This window comes from Mytilus californianus, unplaced genomic scaffold, assembly GCF_021869535.1.
Source record: "Mytilus californianus isolate M0D057914Y unplaced genomic scaffold, xbMytCali1.0.p SCAF_8, whole genome shotgun sequence".
Taxonomy (NCBI): Eukaryota; Metazoa; Mollusca; class Bivalvia; order Mytilida; family Mytilidae; genus Mytilus; species Mytilus californianus.
In genome coordinates this window covers 22,710,841-22,728,372 of record NW_026262734.1, presented here as the reverse complement: position 1 = coordinate 22,728,372, position 17,532 = coordinate 22,710,841, and the positions used below count along the sequence as shown (strand labels likewise).

At 32.7% G+C, this 17,532-nt stretch overlaps 1 protein-coding gene across 1 annotated transcript; it reads right to left on the bottom strand.

Annotated features, from left to right (window-relative positions):
• Nucleotides 1-1,660: 1,660 nt before the first annotated feature.
• On the bottom strand, nt 1,661-6,093 carry LOC127711541 (uncharacterized). The gene is made up of 3 exons (XM_052217623.1): nt 5,987-6,093; nt 5,266-5,338; nt 1,661-3,725 (listed from the first exon to the last, which is right to left on the bottom strand). The coding sequence occupies exons 1-3, from the start codon at nt 6,005-6,007 to the stop codon at nt 3,310-3,312; spliced, it is 510 nt and encodes a 169-aa protein (XP_052073583.1). The 5' UTR covers nt 6,008-6,093; the 3' UTR covers nt 1,661-3,309.
• Nucleotides 6,094-17,532: the final 11,439 nt, after the last annotated feature.

Here is a 17,532-nt window from a genome sequence, read left to right as displayed (position 1 = left end):
GTCCGGTTAACCGTTTAGCGTTTTTGGTATTCGATATTCGGTCCTTCTGACGGGTAACAGATTAACCGGTTAATCGTTGACAACACTATATTTTACCTTTAGGTACAAATTATGTCTTTATTAAATATATGTCCTGCGATGAAATCCTTCCCGGGAAAATGTGTAAACATTGGTCATCAAAATTGTTTACAACAGTAATGTTTAGCAGCACCAAACATTTTGAATTTGTGAATATTTAAAATAATGGTTGAAAATCTGTTATATATTGCATTATTCACACTCTTTGATGTTAAAATATGACAACGATTTTGATTGATTGATAATTTTTGGTATTTAGCTCCACTTTCAGACTACTGGCTATTTCGTGACAGACATTTTTCATCGGTGGAGGAGGCCGTTTTGCCCAAAAGAAAACCACCGCCCTTCGGAAGAAAAACAGGCAAGACCAATCATGTAAGATTGAGGAAAAAACGCCTCTGCCACGTGCAGTGTTCTACCTTCACAACCTAAGGGTTGACAATCTAGTGATAAGGAAGATGAACTACTTAGACCACTTGATTCACCTTAATCAGGAACGCTAAAAGTAGAGTATAATTATGAACGCCAATGATGTATTATAACCGAAACCGGTGAGGATATAAATGACCAAAATATGACCTAAAACAACAAATCCATCTAAGGTCATCGAAGGGTTCCCTTATCTGTAAGTGGCATCATATTATCAGGAGAGTAATCATTTCCTGCGTAGAGGAACTGTCCAGTGCACTAATCAGATCGGAACCGATGTATAAAAAGAGGCGGAAGAAACCAATGGGTTATAAAAACACATAAGTTGAGGAAAAACTGACTACCGCTTTGCAAAAAAAACCAAAAGACTAGGAAAAGACAAACAAGTACATAGAAAAATTAGGACTGAGCAGCACCATAATGAACCCCGTTATAAACATAGGGATATTTGTAGACAGTCAATGAAGTCTCTGGCAATAAAGATCTGTTGAAATGCTTACAGGGTTGAGGTTAATATTTCAAAAACGTGTGTTTTTGCACTTAAAATCGATGAAAGACAGAATCCTGTAACTTTAATAAAATTATCTTAATTGTTTTCCTTTGCACTGTTTTTCGGTTTACTGTTTTAAAATAGTAGACATCTCATGAAATTCTCATCGAAAATGATTATGCCTAAATTAAATTTATTTTACATACCGATTTCCATATGCGTTCCTGCGACAAGTGTCCTTGGATAAAATGCAGTTACGTCCTTTCGTAACAAGCAAGAATGGGAAGTTGAATTATAAGCAAGTTATGCAGCATCAAATTCAGGGCACTCAAACCGAACAGCAAAATATGAATAGGTCTTACAACTGTTTAATAACATCAATTTTTTAGGAATGTCTAATTCATTGTCAGTAATGTGATGATTAATCTCTTTAAATTAGTGGTATTGCTTGATCCGTTCTTAATAACATATTGATTCGATATGTTGTTTTTGTATTACCGCAATGATGAGTCCACTTTCAGTTACGAAATATACATTTAATACACACTCAAAGAAAGAGAAATAGAGAGGGAGAGTTGGTGAGTATCAAGCACGCTCACCTCAAAGCTACAACACTTTATCATAGTACGGTGTATTTATGTTTACAGAAAACAGTTTCCCAAAACTAATACATACAGTTTTATTGATTTATATATTACACAGTATTTTATTGAACTATTTGTAAAATTAAAAGCAAAGTTTTTCAGAAGAAGTCACTACATATATTACAACTAAAATTAAAATACAAAATGTACAAAATATATACCGGGTATTTGTTTTGCAGCTCCTGATACATTATCATATGCCATGAATGACAATAGCAATTAAGAATTTGAATAACAATATGAATTTATAATTTTTCGATATATGCATACAAAATATATAATCATTATTGCATAAATAAAAGTATTAACAAACGTACCAAACTGTAAGGTAAATACAAAAAGGGGGAAGTTCATGAAAACTGACCAAATCGAACGCTTGACTATATGAACCAGCGAAACGAATCTTGACTTGGTACATTACTTTTCTTAAGAAACAGTGGGTTCAACCTGGTTTTATAGCTAGTTAATACATGTATTAGCGTACCTTGTGTTGTGTTTTGTATACTGTTGTTTGTCTTCTGGTCGATTTTTGTTTTTTTTTGCCATGACGTTTTCCGTTCGTCATCGACTTGTGTGTTTGAATATCCCTTTGATATCTTCCGCCTTTCTCCTGTATATTCATCCGAACAGCAAAATTGGTATTGCTTTATAGCTTTGGAGTTGGAAACTAAATGTTCGCAAACTTATTCAAGAAGGACCATGAAATATCATGATTTAGGAGACACGAAATTCATCATTGGAGACTACATGTATTCATTTTAGAATTCTGTCAATAACATTTATAACCGAAAATTTAGAGGCAGTTAACTGGCTTTTCAGTTTTCAAATACTCTTTTTTTGTACACATGAAAGGACAGAGGAAGATTTGTTTCAATACTTAGGGAGCTGCCATTTGATTTTTATGAGGGGGCTAGGATGAACAATTTTGTCCTGCATTTATCTTTTAGTCGTTATCTCTGTCCTGCCTTTTAATTTTTCACTCTATTCGGTCCTACCTTTTTTTTTTTAGTTTATCCTGACTTTTTTTTTACATAAATTTTTTGTTTGCAAAGTGTCTCATCCTGCCTTTTATTTTTTACTCAAAACTCCTGTCCTGCCTATTTTTTTCAAAATTTCATCCTAAAAATCAAATGGTAGCTCCCTTAGTTTGAACGTTCATGGTAAAATAGAAGGGAAAAGATATTAATATTTAGGATTTTAAGTAAGAACATGTACACTCTTTAAATATTCAAAAGAAAACTGTTTTATAAGATTCGATTTATTTTATATAACAACAAAACTGTATTACATGTTAACAATTTCTTTTAAAATTTTACACTGTCCACATTTATAGAAAACTCTTTTTCACATACATTAGTAATATGTGTTAAATGTTTATGCGTTTTACTTTGAGGATAGCTTTATATGTTTTCAATATATGAATGTGGATATACATATTTAAATAAAGCTTTACTAAATATTATGAGAAAATAAAAACAACAATGCTGTATTACAAAGCTAAACATATATATATATAATAATATATTATTGGTATTCACTTGTGTAGAATATTACTGGATATACATATGCATAAATTATAAAATGACAGCATAATTTTATTTAACTGTAATTGGTGTTCTTTCGTTAAACATAGTATTCGCTTTCAAATATATAGAACACTATTTTACTTTAGCCATATTGATATCTAACACAGTAAGAAGGGCAGGTGGACCTAGTGCACAAAATATTTGCCAACCAGTTAGCAAAATGATGACAGTTTTTGCTCAACCCATTAAAGTAATATGCTGCCTGAAAATACTTTGCACATCCTTTGACACATGTTGAACTGAGAACTCCATATCCTGCAGCGGGATAATCAGTTTCAGAGTTACAATGTGATCGATATGGTGATGTACCGATTAATGTCATTCCTTCCGTTCTACCGATAGCTTTTCCACCCACACCAGTCCATTCATAGTAATATCCACGATAGTATAGATATCGATGGGTTAGTCTGATGGTTGATATGCTAGGAGACCTCTTCCCTCTGTTAAAACAAGCAAGGTTAGTTGTTCCAAAATAGAATCCGTATCCTGCGGAACTACCTGCAAAATATTTCTCATGACTTTCAATAAATAAATTTCTTAACTAAATTTTTTGTGGAATTATATTTTGTCTTATAATATGCATTCAGTTCTCTACCTCTAATCAATTTGACCATATGTTATTAGAAGAATTACCTATTTCATCAATTTCATATCCTGTCAAATAAAATGTATTTAAATTACTGGACATAAGAAAACAATTCCATTTCATTATTACCTAAACTAGGAAAATATCTATAATGGTCAGAACGAATAGTGAATTTTATCAACTTTCAATTCGACCAGAAGAAAGTTATTGTTTCAATAGCTAATTTCTGATTTATAACATGTTTTACTTAAATTATTCGTTATAAATTTGAAAATTAAAAAAAAAATGGTTCAAACTCTCTCATGCATGGTGGATCTTGTATGATTTGGATATTTTTCTAGGTCCCTTTTGACCATATAGCTCTGCACTTGATCCGGTACTTATAAATCCTTGGCTTTCAAATATTTGGCTATGAACGTTCCTGATGAAAGCAAATCCAGAAAGGCGCTTCGAACGCATAAACTTTGTAAAGTGTTATTTTCATTTTTTTTTATAGCACTGGGTAGATACCGTTGCTGGTGGACTATAAGTCACTAAGGGTATTTTCCGCTGAGTAATCAATGTATCAGTAATGAAATGATTTATAACTATATATATATATATACGCCAACGAGACAACTATTTTGATAAAAACCGCAAGTACTAGAAATTTAAGTTACCCTTCGTATCTAATAATTTAGTATTTTTTTAATAACATACTGAAGGTCAAGCTGCAAAAACCAATCGTCAGCTCCTAGTACAGGTTATGTATCTTAAAAGTGTGTGAGAGGATCACAAGTGTTTTTGCGAAAGAATGGTAGATGATTACAATGGTATATAGAACTGTAGAACTGAAGACGTTACTAAATTGTAATAAAAACGTTTGAAACATTTTTAACGAATCAGTATGTTGCTAGTACATGTAAAAATTCAGTGTCGCATTTTGTGATAAATCCTAAACGAAGAATGTGATACTGGCTCATAGCTACTACAAACATATTCATTGCTATATATGACACAATATTTCTTAGATAAGTTCTTGCAAGAAAATTAATTTAACTTAAAAATATAAATTGATAATGAAAATCAATTTTAAAAGTGAACAGGGCTTCCTACTAGATTTCAGCACAAATATAATATTTAATCTTGCTGTTATCAGATATATCTTCGGGTTTATGAAAGAGTACTACTTAATTATGCAAAATGTTTAATCATCTCATACTTGAGGCATCACATTTAACGTTTCAAATTTGACCAAATGTAACTGTCGACTTTAAATCCTATAAAACGGGTAGTACTGGCGGATGTAACAATTGCCTCAATTTTGCACACCAATATTAGAAATTATTTTTAACGATATCAGATATATAAAATGATATAAAATATATCTCAAATTTGTGCAGCTATTACAACAATCGGCTTGAAAAAGTTTAACTATCTCTCTTTGGTATAATTTGTAAACTAAATTCTTACCGTAACATCTCTCACTAGATCGTCCGCAACCATTTGATTGTTCCACAAAGAGAACAGCTAGTATCCAAAACAGCTGTAACACATAAAGGTATTAGGGGTTGATAAACAATGAAACGATGTTTTCTTAAACTGATTTAAAAATAAGAAATAATAGAGTGGAAAGATTTACAAATAAACGATCAAAAACACAGCTAAACTTAATTAAAAGACCACTAAGTTGATAATTTGAGAATGACATTGTCCGTCCTTTTTCTCGAGTGATTTTTTTTAAATGTTCCTATATTGACACTGTAAGTGAAATAATGACGGGGGAAAAAAAATTCTCAAAAACTTTTCCATTCGATACATGTGGCATGCAATCAAATAAAGCATTTTTACATTATCGGGTAAAACATTTTTTTTCCGTTTGCGGTATTAATAATTTTTTTTTTTTTAAATATCTAGACTTGGGTTGGATGTAATGCTTGACAAGTTGAATAGACACTTCAAATGTTGAAGACGGTATTCTGATTAAAAGGATATGATGTGTAAACGTTAATGAGACAGCGACCCAACGACACAGAAACCAAATACAAGAGGTTGATATATGGTTTTCAAAAATATACAAATATCTATACAATATATCAAGCCGACTGAAATAAAATGCAAATAAATGAAAATAGAAATATTTAAGAACCTCATTAAAGTTTTGAGCAAAAAATAACAATGGAAAATATCTTACCGCAAATCCATAAAGTTTCATGTTAATATATTTCCTTGAAATACGTTTGGCAATCAGAATAATCTCACATTTAGAATGAATGTCTAAAAGGTTTAAATATGATTCAGAATAAGTGGCTGACATGCGCATTTAAAGATTTGACACGTGTTCAGTAAACTCGTACATTTATAGAAATATGAAAACATATCAAACTTCAAATATAAAATTTGTTCTTATAATGAAAAACGTAGTAGTCATGATGTAAAAAGAACTGAAATGAAAACTATACAACACTTTATGCTTTATACTGTATTCTTGCACAGATAAAAAAAAAAACAAAAAAAAAAAAAAAAAAAAACATTTCTTTTTTCGCCTGAATCTTTGATTTCATGCATGGCCATTCTGACGTTATATTTTTTCCATTGTGACTCAAATATAAATATAAAAACTCGTACAAGTCATGAGCCTTCAAAGTGTTTTGTTTCGGTACGATTTTTTTTTTGTTTTGTATAGGTTGTTTTACTGACTCCTGATCTTTTATACTCCTTTCCGGAAGTTATTTCACTCGAAAGTTAGTAATCAAAAGCACTTTGTATTCAGCAAAATAGAATATTAGCCTTTGATTCTTCTGATAAAGGATTATAAATTTGACCAAAGATGCATCACAACGATTTGATTAATGCTTAAGTACTTATTTGTTTAAATACACTTTTTATGCCCCACCTAGGAGCATTATGTTTTTCGGTCAGTGCGTCCGTTCATCCGTTCGTCCGTCCGTCCGTTCGTCCGTCTGTCCCGCTTCAGGTTTAAGTTTTTGGTCGCTTAAGGTTAAAGTTTTTGGTGAAGGTAGTATTTGATGAATTTGAAGTCCAATCAACTTGACACTTAGTACACATGTTCCCTTTGATATGGTCTTTCTAATTTTAATGCCTAATTTGAGTTTTGACCCAATTTCACGGTCCACTGAACATAAAAAATGATAGTGCGAGTGGGGCATCCGTGTACTATGGACAAATTCTTGTTTTTAAATATTTATAACCTGAGGTTCGTTTAATAAAACGAATGGTATGGCGTGTTCCCTTTGTCCGGTATTTTTTTTGCTTTTGTGTTGTTGTTTTTTACAGGTTTTTTTTTTGGGGGGAGGGGTAGGGAGTATTTGTTTTTGTTCGTATTTTTGTTCGTCTTACTGGCTCATTTTTATTTTTTTTTTCATGATATTAGCATTTGTACAAGTAAAGCATTTAAACCAGTGGCAGCAAAACATTTAAAGAAAATTGTGGAACAGGATCTTCTTATCCTTCCGGAGCACCTGAGATCACCCCCGGTTTGGGTGAGGTTCGTGTAGTTCAGTCTCTATTTTACTATGTTGTGTTAAATAGCCTGTTGTTTGTCTTTTTGTCGTTTTTGTTTTGCTGAAATATTTGCCACTGGACGTTAAACAACCAACAATCAATCAATCAATCTTTTTTTGTTATGGCATTGTCCGTTCGTTTACGACTTACGAGTTTGAATTTTCCTTTGATACCTTTCGCCGCTCTTTTCTAAAAAGCTAATATTGGAAAAGGAAATACAACCAATCAGAATCGAGTTTGCATATGAACTTTGGTAAATAATTTGGGATCCACAAATTTCAATTGAAATTTCTCAAGATTTTAGTTTTTTCATAATTCACCTTTCTGATCACAGTTTGTGTAAAGTAACTACTTAGAATGAAAATAAAATGCAGTACCAATGAGTAGCGGGAATGTAGTTCTATATTGCAGCGACAGAAGATACAAATTGCTCTAAAAAATGGTGTTATTAAAAAACAGATGTAGCCTTTTCAAATCTGTCAGTTCATTGGTTTTTTTATTGACATTATGTCATGAACGAATATCGACAGAGGATGCAGTCAGAACCTCATGTATTTCATTGTATAAGCACGAATTACCTCACCGAATCCTAAGTTTTACGACGACTCAGTACAAGTTCGATAATTGAATTTAGTTGAGTTATTTGTTACGTTGGCATTGTTATATTTGTACATTAAAGACCACAGATGCGGATTACTACTTAACAAATAAAGGTCTATAACTACAGGCACTTTTCTCTGAAACAAAATTTCCTTTATAAAATTACATGACAATTCTCATTGTGACATGTGTAAAATGCAGAAGCAAACATCATAACATAAATATTCAGAAACATTGAAACACATCAATACATTTAATAGTTCATTTTGCAGGAAATAATGTAAAAGCCAAAACAAGAGAACAGGGCTGAAATACTGCTGGCCATTTTTGTAAAAAAAATGTGTGCAGGTAACATCAAGAATGTTTTAAGCAGGCATATATAAAAATATCAAAAAGTAGACACTAGAGGTCGCCGGTATATTGCTGTGGCGTTTGTGTTATTTGCATCATCAATGAAGACCATTTCTCTTAATATAAAGATAAAAAAAAGATTAAGGTTGGCCTTATATATTTTGTACAATTCAATACGCTTGCTCAATTGTCTAAGTCTTAATGTTTAATCTTCAGTATCAAATTCGAGGCATTGGTCTAGGCAACACTCATTGATATTCTATATAGAAAATTAAATTTTATGAAGTTATAACAAAAAGATGATTTCATATCATATTTAATATCAATAACTGAATATAGAAAATTATGGAAAAATTTGAAAAATTATAAATGAATAACCTAATGTGAATGCATGTGAAATTAATGGAATAATATATTCGTTTCTTCTTCGACAGCTTATCATGTCATACACCCACGTGCACAAATCTTTGCTAAGATGCAATTGCACGTTTGATCGAGATAAAATTGATGAAGGAAGAACATGTAAAACAGGAAGACTTAATTTTATATGTGTAGTAAGCAAACACTTAGTACGTTAATTGCAAGTATTTGCGACGTTCAATAGATATCAAGATGTCAGATACACCTAGGTCAAGTGCATTGAGAAATTATTCTTAATTTCAATTAGATAGTTTAAAAGATATGTTGATGTTGTTATTTGATTCTAAATTGATATATAAACATAACTTAACTTGAAAGAAACTGGCTGTTGAGTGGCCACACTAAAAGAACTACTACGAGATATCTCTAGGAAATTCGGTCAAAATAGTTCTTCCTTTATAAAACGTAAACATATCATTCTCTTGCACTGATAAATTGCAATGTTCTTCATTTTTCTTTCAAATATATAAATAGAAATATGGTCACCTTTGGTCTTCTTCTAACCGGTAGTACAAATCTTACCAAACTGGGGTGTCCGTTTGGTTGTGCGGGATGTATAAATACGCACCCTCGTCAAATCAAAACTGGGACGTTTAATCCGATGCCTTTGAAAAGTGATATTTGACGCAAATGATGGATCGTAAAATTAACAATTGGCGCAAAAATGACTACAGCCGCCACGACACAATAGCCACTTCTACAGTATTTAAATGATATATGTCGTATGTTAATTATTTCTAGTTCTTAAAAAAATTGTTCTCAGGCGTACATTTTTTGTACCTGATGAAGGTTATTTCAGAAATAAGTGCTGTACACACAGTCATCATATCCTATCCTGTTTGTGTATGGTTTATGGCAAGTGTTGTACACTTTCGTCATATCCTATCCTGTTTGTGTATGGTTTATGAACAGTGTTGTACACAGTCAGCATATCCTATCCTGTTAGTGTATGGTTTATGACAAGTGTTGTACACTGTCATCATGTCCTATTTACCTATCCTGCTTGTGTATGGCTTATGACAAGTGTTGTACACAGTCATCATATCCTATCCTGTTAGTGTATGGCTTATGACAAGTGTTGTACACTTTCATCATATCCTATCCTGTTTGTGTATGGTTTATGACAAGTGTTGTACACTGTCATCATGTCCTATTTACCTATCCTGCTTGTGTATGGCTTATGACAAGTGTTGTACACAGTCATCATATCCTATCCTGTTAGTGTATGGTTTATGACAAGTGTTGTACACAGTCATCATATCATATCCTGTTTGTGGTATGGTTTATGACAAGTGTTGTATACAGTCATCATATCATATCCTGTTTGTGGTATGGTTTATGACAAGTGTTGTACACAGTCATTATATCCTATCCTGTTTGTGTATGGTTTACGACAAGTGTTGTACATAGTCATCATATCTTATAGTGTTTGTGTATGGTTTATGTGAACATATTTTTCTTTTGTGAAACTATCAACTGCGTGTTTTGTCGAGTAAGAGCACCTATTCTTATTGTAAAACATTTATAACAGTCAAATAAAAGCTACTGTGTTGCATATTTCTTCAAGTTCACATGAAAGTATAGCCAAATAAATCTGTTTTCTGTATATAACTTCTTGTTGTTCGATTACTGGATATTTCATCATCAGTTGAATTTAAAGAAAAAGATTTACAAATTCTTATATGTTTGTCAATCTTTCTATAACGACCCTGCTCAATAGCTAATTTATGAGCATTAATTCTCATTTATGTGAGGTCTTTCTAGTTTTAAAAAACTGAGGGTTAAGGAATGGACTTACAATTACTGATACAATAGGTATTAAGAATAAAACAATGATAGTACAATGTTCATTAGAAAACATAGGCAACACTAGAAATCATTTTCTGATGATCTCTGAGGATATCTATTTTTGCAAGGACAAAATTGAGTTTTATTGACCTTTGCAACGACAAAAGAAGGCAAACTATCATGCTATTATATCCTTTGACAAAGAAAAAGTTTTTTGATTGCATTTTACGGATATCAGATACTCGCTTAGCCTTTTTTACGAGATGACTTAAAAGTTCGGAGCCTCCCGTTTTGGAAATCTGAATGCAAGTACAACTAGCTTTATTTTAGTTTTATGGTCGTTTTGGTTGTTGTCTTTTGAACGTATATCTGAAATCTTTGATTATTTACCAATAATACTAGTATCTATGGTCCAAGTATTTCGAACATTATTTTCTGAGGACAGAAACAATTATTCGTTAATCTGAGCATAGAATTTATACTTTATATCATGGTCTGTAAATATAAAGTCATAGAAAAAGGAAAAGAAAGATGAAATGTAATTGTCTCCGGCAATCTGTGAAAACTGCGTTGTATGTCAGTAAAAAACACGTTTTATCGTAAAATTGTAATCACGTATTACCCGACCTGTTAAAATAGCTCTCGAAAATTATGGCGGAGGGAGAGCAGTTGGATTTACTGTAAAAGGTAGATTGAGAAAATGGATTTGATTTCAGTTGGAAGGTCGGAATATTTTATTGCATGGAGCTCAACTCGGTATACTTTTTGACATAAATTCAGTTTGGTTGACGACGTTTTGAATTTTTGTTTTTGAAATAATTGCCACTATGCGCTTACGCAAAAATCCATCGAAAAATACTTAAGTGTTAATTTGACTAAAACATGTACAATTTTCCATTGTTTTTTTCTCCAAAAAGTCTACATTAGCAATTTCAATCATTGAAATCTTTTAAAATGTTATGCACATATGGCCATTTGGGAAGATTATTGCGAAATTCCTTAAACAAAATTCTACTGTGTTTCAATAACTTTCGGGATCGAATCACGTGACTGAATGGAACGAATTCGTTCAACAATAAAACTCTGTGTAAAAATCAAGAATCGTCATGATGAGATTAAAACTTTCACAGGGTTTTCTTAACGAAAAACAGTAATTCTGGCAATTACACCAGGTTTTTCGATATCACAAACTGATCAAAACTTTTACTTAATCTTATCATCGGTACAAGGACATCGTTCGTGAATATAAATCAACGTGAAGCCATCTTTTACGTTCAAGTATTTCACATCCCATCTTTTATGGTTATATTCTACACATTTAACACAAACATGTCGACATTCACCTCAAAAGTTAACCAAACCTTTAAACAGACTTGTGTTTATATTTGATGTTTTTCTGCTTTGTATCGATCTGATGAGTTAAGCCTTTTCAACTGATTTTTATAGTTTGTTCTTATGTTGTGCTGTTACACCACTGTCCAAGGTTAGGAAAAGGGGGGGGGGGGGGGGGGTTGTGCGCTCACAAACATGTTTAACCACGCCACATTCTTTATGTGCCTGTTCAAAGTCAGGAACCTGTAGTTCAGGGTTTTTTCTCATTGTTGAAGGCCGTACGGTTGCCTATAATAGCTTACATCCACTTTATTTGAACTTTGGTGGATAGTTGTCTGCAATCATACCTCATCTCATTATTTTTATATTATTCACAAGGGATATAGTTACGATACTGTTGTCAAGTCATTAACGATGGCATTTTTTTGGGGGGAATTAATATTGATTCAATCATAAGATCTTTTCATCGAAAATAACACATTTATTCTAAAAAAAAAAGCAGTTCTTGGCATGATATGGGTTATGTTATTCTCGTATTTTTTAGGATGGCATGATACTTAACCCCCAACTGAAGGGATTGAGCTTTATTTTCATATGAAGAAGACATAATCTTTCGATCAGTGTAATTGAGGTCTGGTAACTGCTACTAGTCCTTTATTAATATACAATGTATGTCACTCAGTTGATCATTGTCATTTTGGACTTCTTCTAAACTTAGTTTTACTGTGCGTATTGTTGTGTATATGTTTAATCCACACTGACTAGAGATATAGGGGGATGGTTGCGATCTTACAAAACATGTTTAACCCTGCTGCATTTTTACGCCTGTCCCAAGTCGGGAAGCTCTAGCCTTTGTTAGTGTTGTGTGTTTTCTTTTTTAATTTTGATTCATTTGTATGTTTCGGAGTTTAGTGTGGCGTCCTTTGTCGCTGAATTAGTATACATTATTGTTAAGGAGCTACTGAAACCCGCCTCAGGGAGCGGTTTTTGAATAGCCGCATAGTATCTTTCCATTTCTGCACAACACTAAAGCTAGCAAAAAACAAACAAAAAAATATTCAGATAACGGAATGCTTTTTTATGCCAATTTAAAACTTCACGTCAGTATTATTGTAGACTTATTTATTTATTTATATACAAACGCAGACTTGTTGATTATATACTTGAATGGCTAAGTTTTACTATAAAACAAGTGTACGTTGACTTTCTAAAACGTTTGTACTATTTGTAGAACAGAAGTGTCCATAGACAAACACATAAAACTATGAAACAGATTCAAATACAGCTAAGGTGTTCTGAAATTATCATAAGAACTGAGAAGGGTGATACAGACAGAGGGCAGATCGATAAGGCTAGGGTATTAACACATTTTTGTATGCATAATTTTACTGAGCTAACGTGTATACACTAATTCACCTGCTACTGATTGATATCTTAGCCCGGAAAAACATGATTTATTTATAAGTAGCAATTTGCTTTGAACTAGTTGTCAGTTACTGTGAGTACCCTTTGGTAAGTACTAGGGTGTATTGTCATTCTTTGTGAATCGTGCCGGTCTGATGTGTCAAGTCCATTATAGCTGATTTGTTTACAGTTTATTTCTATGTCCTGTTGTCATACAACTGAGAGGATTTAGTTCTGCATATATATATATATATATATATATATATATGTTTTCCTTATTTGCCTGTCCAAAGTCAGATGCTTGTAATTGGTTGCTGTCTATCATATATATTCTTATCATAAGTCAGGTCGGTTTTATTTTTTGTTGTTGTTTTTTTTTTCGTTTGAATTGCGTTACATTTTGTCATATCGAGGCCTTCTTTAGCTTACTATACGGTATGGGGTTTCCTCATTAATGAAGGCTGTACGATGGCCTATAGTTGCTTAAGTATCCCAATGTCATGTAATTGATCTCTTGTCTCAATTGGTCATCATACCACATCTCGTTATTTTTATACCTGGTACAATTCATCGTATTCTGTTCATTTCTTACATATTGTAGAATAGGATTCGGAAAAGAAGAATTACCGCATACAGAATATAATTCTACGACGAGAAATAAAAGACGCAAAGAAAATTTACGTGGATTTTTGTTTTGATTGTTTGCTTGCTTTTATTTATGTTTTTTTTCATTGTTTTTGGTTTTTTTTATCCAATTTTCTTTAATTTTTCAAAATTTATATTTATACTTATTTGTTTATTGTTTAATTGATATAATTTTGTTTTTCTAATCATCTCCTTGGCCTTTCCATGTTCTTGAGGAGTCTTTTACCTGTTATCTCTGATCATGAATGTTTAACTGTTTTTATTTAAGTAATGTCTTGAATATGTGTGTAATTTTATCGAGTATATTTTATATACACATATTTTACAGTTATTTTAATATTTTTGGAAAACTATTTAACGCGAGTTATATTTCAATATGTGCCACTGGACGCCCAGTCCCGATCAATCAAACAATTCAATGAGAGAAACCTTTGGTTGCCTCAAAATATAGAACATTTCCTCTTCCCAATACGTCACAATATATTTTGTAAAATTATTTAAAAATATTATTCCAAAAGATCCTTTGGTTGCCTCTAAATATAGATCATTCGGTGATATATTAATATATATACCGTTTGACACCAGGTATTGACACGCTTTATTTTACCGGCTGATTAACTGAGTAAAAGGTATGTATTTTTTTAATTAAGAATAACCTGTGTTTAGTCTTTAATAAAATTCAGTTTCTCGATGATAAATAAACAAACTTGTTAGTGTAAACCAAATATGTGTCTTCGCGGGGGTATAATATATTCAATATATAATTCTGTTCCTGTTTATGTTTTATTAATAGAATAAATATTTTATTTCCAATCTGCTTTTCCCTAAAGTTAAAATAAAAATATAAATATCCGTCTTGATTTGCAAAATAGAGTGATTAAATATGTAACCACAGCAGGTAACACGAACAGGTTAGTGACCTACTTTTTTTTAAAGTTAAAAGTTAGAAACGCGGGGAATTTTTGAGAGAAAAAATGATCAAATGAAAATACACTCAGTATACAATTCGTTAATTTGTAAATATTAGCTATTGGCTTTTGGCATCTAGTCTTATTGACCTTTATTCAATGAGACAACTTTCCACCAAAGTTCAAATGAAGTGGATGTAAGAAGTTATAGGCAACCGTACGGCCTTCAACAATGAGAAAACCCATACCGTATGGTCGGCTATAAAAAGGCCTCGACATGAAAAATATGAAACAATTCAATTGAGAAAACTAACGGCCTAATTTATACCAAAACAACTTACGAAAACCAATATGACAGACATTTACCAACGACAGCCACTGAACTACAGGCTCCTGACTTGGGACAGGCACATAAAGAATGTGGCGGGGTTAAACGTGTTTGTGAGCGCTCAATCATCTACCTAACCTGGGACAGTGGTGTAACAGTACAACATAAGAACAAACTACAAAAATCAGTTGAAAAAGGCTTAACTCATCAGATGGATACAAATAGAAATACATCTAACAAAATCAGAGAGTGGACGTGGACGGGAACTTATACATCCCCACAACAAAAAGACACTAAGTACAGATCTGAGAGTACTCACAGTTATTGACAGTTAGTTCAAAACCAATAACAACTAATAAAAAAATCATGTATCTAAGACCAATAAGTCGAAAATAAACTGACAACGCCATGGCTAAAAAAGAAAAAGACCAAAACAGACAAACAATAGTACACAAAACACAACATAGAAAACTAAAGACTGAGCAACACGAACCCCACCAAAAACTGGGGGTGATCTCAGGTGCTCCGGAAGGGTTAGCAGATCTATAATTCTGTTCCTGTTTATGTATTATTAATAGAAGAAATAGTTTATTTCCAATCTTCTTTTCCCTAAAGTTAAAATAAAAATATAAATATCCGTCTTGATTTGCAAAATAGAGTGATTAAATATGTAACCACAGCAGGTAACACGAAAAGGTTACTGACCTACTTTTTTTAATTTCAGAGTAAGAAACGCGGGAAATTTTTGAGAGAGAAAAAACGATCAAATGAAAATACACTCAGTATGAAATTCGTTAATTTGTAAATATTAGCTATTGGCTGTTTGGGCATCTAATGTCTTGACCTTTATTTAAACCGGTAAAATTGTATGTGGTTGCTAATTTTTTATTTGTTTTATCTGTAGTGTTTCTGATTCATTAGTTTTTTTATATAGAGTTTTATGGAATTGCCCCTCTTTTCGTCTTTCCATGGCTTTGTCAATTTCTCTTCGACTTGTGTGTTTTGAAAAAAGAGAGGTGAAAGATACCAAAGGGACATTCAAACTCATAATATAAGAATAAGGAGATGTGGTATGATTGCAAATGAGACAACTTTCCACCAAAGTCCAAATGAAGTGGATGTAAGCAATTATAGGCAACCGTACGGCCTTCAACAATTAGAAAAACCCATACCGTATGGTCGGCAATAAAAGGCCCCGACATGAAAAATATGAAACAATTCAATTGAGAAAACTAACGGCCTAATTTATAACAAAACAATTTACGAAAATAAATATGACAGACATGAACCAACGACAACTACTGAACTACAAGCTCCTGACTTGGGACAGGCACATAAAGAATGTGGCGGGTTAAACGTGTTTGTGAGCGCTCAATTATCTACCTAACCTGGGACAGTGAACAGTACAACATAAGAACAAACTATAAAAATCAGTTGAAAAAGGCTTAACTCATCAGATGGATACAAATAGAAATACATCTAACAAACAAAATCACAGAATGGACGTAGACGGGTACTTATACATCAAGACACTAAGTACAGATCTGAGAGAACTCGAAGTTACTGACAGTTAGTTCACAGCCAATAACAACTAATAAAAAAATCATGTATCTAAGACTAATAAGTCGAAAATAAACTGACAACGTCATGGTTAAAAAAGAAAAAGACTAACAGACAAACGATACTACACAAAACACAACATAGAAAACTAAAGACTGAGCAACACAAACCCCACCAAAAACTGGGGGTGATCTCAGGTGCCCCGGAAGGGTGAGCAGATCCTGCTTCACATGTAGCTACCGTCGTGAATGTCCATTTGGTATCTTCTTCCACTTTTTTAAGTTTCAATGCTCATCCTTCTTGATCTGTATATAGCTTCCCGGGGAAGGGTTTCCTATCAAACGTTTCATGCGCACTGAAATCAGTCATTCGGAATACCTCACAGGTTCCGGGATCCTACACCTAATCTGAAGAGGTGTGCCGAATGTGAAATAATGATCATACGTGTTTTTTTTTATCAATTGTGCTGAATGAAATACACAAAAACATTTTATACATTTCGCATGTCCGAAGATCGTTTTAGGATTTACCTTCATCATGAACGCTCCAACTAAAACATCAAAAGTCAAGGATGTACTGACATGATTTATCGAACTTGAAATAAAGTTTCCAATAGATACGGTTAGGTCTGCCTAGCAAATTGACTTACATCTAAAAATTAACAATGATGGTCGGTTGAAAACAAAGCTCTTACGATAAAAGGGATGATTTTAGCTTTTCAATTGTGAACTTACCCTTTCCAAGTAGCAACATTCCAGCAGCGCCAGCAAATAAAGTATATATCTTGTTTGTGGTACGATTTTCTAGAGCTTGCGTTCCCTATCATGATTTCCTTGATAGAGGGTGCTTCTAACAAGGAAGCTGCTGAACCAAGGGTTC